Source organism: Apteryx mantelli, chromosome Z (genome assembly GCF_036417845.1).
Source record: "Apteryx mantelli isolate bAptMan1 chromosome Z, bAptMan1.hap1, whole genome shotgun sequence".
NCBI lineage: Eukaryota > Metazoa > Chordata > Aves > Apterygiformes > Apterygidae > Apteryx > Apteryx mantelli.
Genome location: NC_090020.1, coordinates 73,927,185 through 73,936,698, shown reverse-complemented (window position 1 = coordinate 73,936,698; position 9,514 = coordinate 73,927,185). Strand labels below are relative to the sequence as shown.

The following is a 9,514-nucleotide window of genomic DNA, read 5'->3' as shown; positions in this document are numbered from 1 at the left end:
GAGATCCTTAGATGAAACAGCAAGCCACTACTGAATTTAAATCTATATGAGATTCCACATCTCTCTCTCAATTCATGCTCATCTGACCAAAATTTTACTACCTCCATCTCAGCACACCGAACAACCAATGTTATTTTAAAATAAAATTAGCTGTACTAAGTATTTCTCCTCTCCTGAACTTTCTGTTGCTTGATTTGTTCTTATGCCACTAGTTCTACAACGACCTTCTCCTGATACAAATGACTGTTGAGTTACACATTTACTCTTACAAAACTCAGCAATTTATTCTGATTTAAAGCACACCCTCCATGAAGGCACAGTGGCTTATTTTGAAGACTTTTAGGGATACAGGATCCACAATATTCAAGCTGTTTGTGTCAACTATTAATCATTGTCACTTCTGAAAATTACAATTAGTTTTTTTGCCTGCCTGTGTATTGGAAAGGTACTTGAAAATTAATTAAATCATCTTTAGACCTTTTCTGGAAAAAGAGACCAATTTAAATTTCCATGGTATACAGTATATTTTCCAGATGAAATTCTTTCCTATATAGTCTACATTTTGGTAGCACACTTTTCAAAATTTAAAGTGATTCATGCCGGTGCCACATAGGATGATGCAACTACTTTTTTTTCCTAACTGTGTAGATACACACACACACACACTGATCTTTCTGACACCACGTCTTACAGGACTGTGGGGGAAAGGTAGACCACCACCGCTTCACATTTCATTCAGTGGCAGGGCACACCTGCTCCTCCCTCAAAGCCCCTTCCCTCCAATCATACCATTGCGTGTTTGTGCAGCTAAACATGCAGAAAGCTAAAGTACAGAAGACTAAGAAGACCTAGTAAAAATAAAAGCAAAGAAAAACCCCAAATCAATCGATGCTTATTTCAAACCAAACTCAGATACCCAAGCTGGCTTATCATACAGCCACACAAGCAGCTGTATTGGCACGAGAATGTCTCCGAGTCTTCTTATCCATACACTACGGAAAAACAGACTAGCAAATGTGTAACATGCATTTAAATTGGCATGGCTTTTTTCAGCAGCTTTTGCTCTCCCTCCCCCTTTCACATTGTGCCAACCCAGTAACTTGTGCTGTTGCATGAACCCATGCGGGAGAATTGCTCCAGAATTTTCCCTTGTGTTTTTTCCCTGCCAGATTATTTTTCAGCCCGTATAGTTTCCTGCTCTGGAGCATCCACGCTAGCATAACAGCAGTTTCGGCAATGAGCAAGCCAGGGCTGGAATGGGGTAGCAGTGATGTACTAAACGAGCAGCCAGACACGCGGCCCCGCAGCCAGAAGAACGGGGCTCTACCACCAGCCAAGGCGACACAGGGACAAAAGAGAGTAGGGGAATATCTATCGGGACATTAAATGAGAGGGGCTAACGACCACCTGTGACCAGAGGACTCCTGCTGTCCCCCAGCCACAAGCCCCCTTGTGCTCAGCCGCCCCGCCTCAGCCCCGGGGGAGCCCCCGCGCTCGGCACGCGCCCCGCCCGCTCAACGGCCAACCGCCGCCGCCGAGGCGGTCCCGCGCCGCCCCAACGGCTGCGGCCGCGCAGGGGGGCGCGCGCCCCGCGGCGCGCTCACCTTGCTTCGCCTCTCCCCGCCCCGGCCACACCCGCGACCCCGCCCCTTCCAGGGCGCATGCGCCAGCTTCCCGGAGGCGCGTGCGCGCTCCCGTGGAGGCCGGCCGCGGCAGTGGGCGGGGCCGTGTTCGGGCCCGCCCCGCGCACGCGCGGTCCCGGTCGTCGTGGCAACGGGACGCGGTGCCAGGCGCTCGCGAGGGCCGGTTGGGCCGTTGCCGCCGCCGCCGCCGCCGCCGCCGCCGCCGTCGCCGTCGTCGTCGTCGTCATGTCGGAGATTTTGTGCGAGTGGTTGAACGGGGTGGTGAAGCTCTCCCGGAGCGTGGGTGGGTGAGGGCCCCGGCGCGCCGCGCCGGGAGGGGGGCACGGGCTCGCGCGTGGCGCGGGCCGGGGCCGCCGGCTCGCCCGTCAGCCCGGGGCGGGACGGCGGGGGCGGCCGCCGGCTCGGGCCCCCCTCCCGCCGCGGGGGCGCGGGGCTGATTGCGGCTGGTCTGCAAATGAACTCGCCCGTTTCCTCGCGTCTAGGTAGATTTGTAATCTTCAAGTGCAAGGTAGTGATTTTTGAGGTGAAGATGGTGATAGTTTTCCTCTGAGCGCCAAGTGGGCTCAGGAGATATGAGGAGCTCAGCCTTCACCTGCTAATAAGAACCCCAGAGGATAAGAGTATGTATGTGTATGCAAAGCCGTGCTGTGTTCTGAATGGCAAGCCTGGTGCTAGCTTTGTAGAAGCATTCCTTCCGCAAGGAGGGAAGGAACTTTCCGTAGAAGAGCAGCACGTTAGATCTCCTGTGTGTGTTTTGTTCATCTGCATTTTATAGTAATTTAGTAATTAGAATATATAGTGGTTCCCACTGTCTTAATGACAGTTATGATGATGTTTACTTTTAAACAAATTAAAATTGAAAATTAAATGACTAAAAGCAGATTTATAGATAAAGCAGATTTATAGATAAAGCAGATTTATTTGCAGCTTGAAAACTCATTTCCATTATATTCACATTCTGAAATTATTTTAAAGTGTTTAGTAAAGTTTGGTCTTAATTTACAAGTGTCAGGATAAAAATAATAATGAGTTGTATTAAGATTAATGTATGAATTCTTTTAATTATCTTTTTTTTTTTAAACAAAACCAACTTAGTACCAGGATCATTATCAGAAGAATTTTCTACCGGCTATCTCCTAGGAGAACTTCTGCACAAGTACGAGCTTCAGGATGACTTTAATCAATTTTCACAGAGCAGGTTAGCGTGCATGGATAATATGTCTCTTACAGAAATTGGAAAAAATGTTTATTGTTCAGTTAGGATTTATTAACGCAGGGTAGGAAAGACATATAGAAATTTTCGTGATTTCATGCAGTAACCAATAAGTCAAAAGTCAGTTGTATTAAGTGCACTGATTAGCTTCATGTTTCCAGAGGGTTTGATCATATTATTTCAAGAAAATCACATATTTTGGTTGTAACTAAGAAGACAGTAGCATGCTAGACCAAAAGCCCAACAAGCCCTTCAGGATGTCTGCAAGACTGGAGATATTGTCACTGTCCCAGTGAGGTAGATGGAGCCTGTAATCCTGAGGTCTGGTGTGGTGGTGACCATTGTGGCATCTCTAAAATGAAATTGGTAGCAATGCATTGTGAGGCTCTGAGTGAGGCCATGGTGGAAGACTATATAGGAATTTATAAGTTTACAAATAAAGCTGGTATATCCACAGTGAAGGGGAAAAATCCTCTACAGATTTGGTGGCATTGGTATGTTCATGATGCAGTTCACAACGTTCCCTGACTTATGCTCCATTTTCACAAAAGATAGACCTTGGTGCACATATGCATCAAGTGTGCCAGGCTGTGTGGCCTCTTTTTGATGTTCTCTGCACTTCTCATCTTTTATTTAAACTCTTTCATATCCGAGCCCAACCAACTGAGTGCAGCTAACAGAAGCAGCCACAGACCCAGCAGTTTGCACAGCAGTTTCTGTGCTCTGCTTCTAAATCTTCGAGGTCTCTTGGGAACTTCTTGGATCATTGGTGGACTTCTGGGAACTCTTTGAGCAAATTCAGGGTTTATGCTGCTGCCAGGAAAGAATAGCTTCAGGAGGCTTTTACTTCTAACATGTTGTAGCAACTTCTAAACGATCTCTGTCAGCTATTCCTGATAAAAAGGTGCTTTGAGCTTTTGTTTCCAGCTGAATTCTGATTAGGTAAGGTCAAGCATCCTTTCAGTAGGTGCAAGAAGAGGCCTATGTAACTGCTGGGCCTAGAGTGCTTTGGTGGGGCAGAAGAAGTTTGAAGCAATTATGAGACTTACTACTTTTCTTTCATCCTGTCATGTCTCCAGAGAGAACTGCAAGGGAGAGTCCACTGGCTTGTTGTCAGGGATGCTGTATTTGTTGTCCGTTGTGATCATTTGGTTTCCCTCAGCGCTCTTTCTGTGAAAAGTGGGGAGGCCACTGAAAAGTCTTTTAGGGAATCTCAGTGAAATCAAAAAGAACAGTGATCAGTAGCAGATGCTTGTGGAAGGATATGTATTTAATGATGCTTCCAAGAGTGCCTCTTCTCCTTCTAGCTACATACTTCTGAGCCAAAGATAATATTTTCATATTTAATAGCCCTATTTTGAACTCCAAAACACTATAGTATCTATCATGTGTAGTAACCTGCAGAAAACCTTGTCTCAAGATAATTGAGTCATATGAAATATTATTTCTTATGCTTTGAATCTGCCACATGATGGTTTTAGTTGATAACTGCTTGTTCTTGCATTATGAGAAACAGCTGAATAATATTTTCCTGTTCATCCTGTGTCATTCATAATTTTATTAAAATTCTCTTGTATCCCTCCTTAAATGTCTGAAATAGATTTGGACTGTGCCTTTCGGAAGGCATCAGAAATGGTTTCTCTTATGAAGGATGTTCTATGCTTGTGATCATTCCTTGTTGCTTTTCTTCTGGGGGCAGGGAGAGGAGGATTTTCCTCTTGGACTGCATCATTTTCTGGAGAGAGACAGACAGACAAGTTATGATATTCTCTACTATGGTACACTATGAATTCGTAAAGACATTGTGATGTCTTCTGTTTTCTTCATTATTTCCTTTAGTAATTACTGATATTGTTTGATCTTTTGGCCACTATTGAGAATTGAGGCAGTTTCCTCAATTCTGGTATCTCGTTCCTGAATATTAAAAGCAATTATTGCTGTGTAATAGTCATTGTATGGTGTTTTTGGAGTAATTCCAGCAAGAACCTGTGCTTGTCTAATCTTACTTAATGTCTATAAAATAATATTTTTAAATTTGTAGTGTGCTAATAAGGAAAAGTATATTATGCATGGATCATTTGGTAAACTGACATCTCTTTAATGTTTCTTAGCACAGTGCAGGGCAAGATCATACCTCTTGGAGTGAGGGGGTAAAATGTAGATTTCATTTATAGGAAGGGCAGCTGTAATCTGGAAGACACTAACTGAAAAGAAAAAGGGGACATCCTGAACAACCAATCAAGCTCTACCGAAGCATAATAGCTGCTTATGTTTCACGGTCCTTGGACGTATAAGCAAGGGAATAATAATCGAGGAAGTGATATTACCTTTTTTAAAAGATTGTTACTAGAAAACTTCTTCCTGTTTGGCTGTCCGTATTTGAAAAATGAAATATTGGTGTTTTGTCTAAACTCTGACAATAATCTTGAAATGAGATTTAGAACATTGTGAGGAGGGTTCAATAAACTCCATCTGATTTGATTATAGAATAAAAAGTTAAGAGATGATATCATCACAGCCTCTAAATCTGTGCAAGATGATTCCTGACAAGAGGGATCACCTTTAATCTTGAATCAAAGCCCCAAAAAATGTTCTGTAAAGTGATGTAAGCTGCAGTTAAGTAAAATTGTATAAGAAATAAGCCATGGACTGTTACAGTGAAAATAATGAGCTACTAGAATGTTTTATCTAGGAGGAAAGTGAATTTCAAGTTACAAGATCTTAAGTTAAAATTGGACATTTTTGTAGAATTATGCTATAGCTCAGGTAATTTCAAAAGCTTGTTGGTTCCTGTAAAGAAACTATTGTGAAGTCAGGTGATAGAGTGTATATGGAAAGTATGATCTTCTGACTCAGCTAGAAGTTATGGATTTGTTGGATTAAATTTAATAATGTGTTAATCATGAAATATCAATAATTTATTCTTATTCTTTTGGGGCCTATAAATCTACTGACCTAGAGTGCTTCCACAGGACAATCTACATATCAAGTGAAGCATTAATTTGCTTTGACCATTTCAATTTTGAATAGCCTGCTTTGTTGTCAACATCTACTCTAACTGATGACTCCATTTCTTTTTATTGGGGAAGAAATATGACAAGGTTTTGCGAGGGTTAGTAAACTAAATAGTCTTTTTTTTTTTAATTTCCTATATTTTAGCTGATTAGAACTCAGCTGAGTTGATTCAGAAACTTCAGTCTAATTCTTTGTATTTTTTGTGGATGGTATACTCTTGGCTGTAATTGGAGGTTACCTTTTGCTATCAGATGTACTTTTGTATGTACATATCAAGATATATTATATATAACCCAATGTGGCCTCTCTTTTTTTCCCCAAAGTTATGCTTAGTAGACCAACTAGTTGCGTGTACTACAGCATACAACCTAAACCAAAGGGTGTATCACACCACTTTAAGAAAGTCTTCCCCCCCACCACTATTTGTCTTGGCATGAAATGAATGTCATGACCATGCTTATTGCAGAAAATTGGGCTTGAATGTAAGTTTATGTCCTTTTTTTTTTTTTTTTTTAATTATATAGGGTTGCAAATGCAAAACTTAACAATTTTTCTCGCCTGGAGCCAACACTTCAACTCCTTGGTGTACAATTTAATGAGAATGTGGCCCAAGATATCATGACGGGACAGCATGGGGCTGCAACAAAGCTTTTATATCAATTGTATATTGCTTTAGAAAAAAAGAAAAAGGCAAAGCTCACTGGAGTAGCCATGGAAGCAATGAGACCTGCAGCACCTGCAAAGCTCAAGTCTGTTGAAAGTGTTTTATATCGAGAGGTAATGAAGTGTGTCTATTTTATATAAATATATACATAGAAAGAAAGGTAGCATACCTGTGTATACCTCTTAAGCAGTATGCATGCTTCCCCTCTGCACATTTTTTAATCTTCTGTTCTAAACACAATACTTATATGGAAAAGATGCAGTCTTTTACTATATGTTGGAGACAGACACAGAGGTTACATGGCCTCTCTGTGACTCATGAGGATAATGAGTATCTGTGTTTTGTGTTCTTTTGCTTTGGCTCATTCTGTGTTACCTACTCTGTTTGTAAGCTTCCTCCAGCTTTACAATATGTGTAGCAACAAAAGCTAGTAGTTGCTCAGCAGCTGCTGTCTTACTCCTTTGATCAGTACAGATTGCAGGCTGCATTGAAGTCTAGGTAACAAGCTAGAAGTAAGTTAGTTTCCTGTAGGGGGAACGGACTAGTCTGTGTTGAGCTTTGTGCCCCACTGCTTTGATTCCCCCAGCAGCTTGATTCCTTCTGTTACACATCTCTCCGTATCTTTATACTATGCTGCAGCCTGCAATGTAGGCATATAAAGCAAAGAGGAAAAAACTGAAGACAGTATCTATGTAGTGGATTCTGTTAAGAAGATTCTTCTTGTCTTCAATGATAATGTTCACAGAATCACAGAATGGCTGAGGTTGGAAGGGACCTCTGGAGATCATCTAGTCCAACCCCCCTGCTCAAGCAGGCTCACCTAGAGCACGTTGCACAGGATCATGTCCCGGCGGGTTTTGAATATCTCCAGAGAAGGAGACTCCACAACCTCTCTGGGCAACCTGTTCCAGTGCTCTGTCACCCTCACAGTGAAAAAGTATGTCCTCATGTTCAGATGGAACTGCCTGTGTTTCAGTTTGTGCCCGTTGCCTCACGTCCTGTCGCTGGGCACCACTGAAAAGAGTCTGGTCCCATCCTCTTGACACCCTCCCTTCAGATACTTGTACACGTTAATAAGATCTCCTCTCAGCCTTCTCTTCTCTAGGCTAAACAGGCCCAGCTCTCTCAGTCTTTCCTCATAAGAGAGATGTTCCAGTCCCCTAATCATCTTGGTAGCCCTTCGCTGGACTTGCTCCAGTAGTGCCACATCCCTCTTGTACTGGGGAGCCCAGAACTGGACGCAGTACTCCAGATGTGGCCTCACCAGGGCTGAGTAGAGGGGGAGAATCACCTCCCTCGACCTGCTGGCAACACTCTTCCTGATGCACCCCAGGAAACCATTGCCCTTCTTGGCCACCAGGGCACATTGCTGACTCATGCTTAACTTGGTGTCCACCAGCACTCCCAGGTCCTTCTCTGCAGAGCTGCTTTCCAGCAGGTCAACCCCCAGCCTGGACTGGTGACTGGGGTTATTCCTCCCTAGGTGCAGGACCCTGCACTTGCCTTTGTTGAACTTCATGAGGTTCCTCTCTGCCCACCTCTCCAGCCTGTCCAGGTCTCTCTGAATGGCAACACAGCCCTCTGGTGTATCCGCCACTCCTCCCAGTTTTGTATCGTCAGCAAACTTGCTGAGGGTGCACTCTGTGCCTTCATCCAGGTCATTGATGAAGAAGTTGAACAAGACTGGACCCAGTACTGACCCCTGGGGGACACCGCTAGCTACAGGCCTCCAACTAGACTCTGCGCCGCTGATCACAACCCTCTGAGCTCTGCCCTTCAGCCAGTTCTCAAGCCACCTCACTGTCCGCTCATCTAGCCCACACTTCCTGAGCTTGTCTATGAGGATGTTATGGGAGACAGTGTCGAAAGCCTTGCTGAAGTCTAGGTAGACAACATCCACTGCTCTCCCGTCATCTACCCAGCCAGTCATTCCATCACAGAAGGCTATCAGATTGGTTAGGCATGATTTCGCCTTGGTCAATCCATGCTGACTGCTCCTGATCACCTTCTTGTCCTCCACATGCTTGGAGATGGCCTCCAGGATGAGCTGCTCCATCACCTTTCCAGGGATGGAGGTGAGGCTGACTGGCCTGTAGTTCCTGGGGTCCTCCTTCTTGCCCTTTTTGAAGACTGGGGTGACATTGGCTTTCTTGCAGTCCTCAGACACTTCTTCTGTTCTCCATGACCTTTCAAAGATGATGGAGAGTGGCTTAGCAATAACGTCTGCCAGCTCCCTCAGCACTTGTGGGTGCATCCCATCAGGGCCCATGGATTTGTGGGTGTCAGGTTTTCCTAAATGATCTCTAACCCAATCCTCCTCGACCAAGGGAAAGTCTTCCTTTCTCCAGGCTTTCTCTCTTGTCTCCAGGGTCTGGGGTTTCTGAGAGCTGGCCTGACCGGTAAAGACTGAAGCAAAGAAGGCATTCAGTAACTCTGCCTTCTCTGCATCCTTCGTCACCAGGGCACCCACCCCATTCAGCAAAGGCCCCACATTTTCCCTAGTCTTCCTCTTGCTACTGATGTATTTGAAGAAGCCCTTCTTGTTGTCCTTGACATCTCTCGCCAGATTTAATTCCAGACGGGCCTTAGCCTTCCTCGTCGCATCCCTGCATACTCTGACAACGTTCCTATATTCCTCCCAAGTGGCCTGTCCCCCTTTCCACTTTCTGTATACTTTCTTCTTCTGGTTGAGTTTTGCCAGGAGCTCCTTGCTCATCCATGCAGGTCTCCTGCCTCCTTTGCTTGACTTCCTACTCATAGGGACGCACCGCTCTTGAGCCTGGAGGAAGTGATGTTTGAATATTAACCAGCTCTCTTGGACCCCCCTTCCTTCTAGGGCCCTAACCCATGGGATTCCTCCAAGTAGGTCCCTGAAGAGGCCGAACTTTGCTCTCCTGAAGTCCAGAGTTGCAATCCTGCTTAGTGCCCTGCCTCCTCCTCGCAGGATCCTGAGCTCCACCATCTCATGGTCACTGCAGC

At 44.7% G+C, this 9,514-nt stretch overlaps 1 protein-coding gene across 1 annotated transcript in view; it reads left to right on the top strand.

Annotated features, from left to right (window-relative positions):
* The first annotated feature begins 1,868 nt into the window (after positions 1-1,868).
* Positions 1,869-9,514, top strand: part of SPEF2 (sperm flagellar 2) — a 62,762-nt gene continuing 55,116 nt past the window's right edge. Inside the window, 3 exon segments of the mRNA XM_067315405.1 lie at positions 1,869-1,926; positions 2,739-2,841; positions 6,396-6,648. Of these exon segments, the coding sequence (XP_067171506.1) occupies positions 1,869-1,926; positions 2,739-2,841; positions 6,396-6,648 (414 nt within the window).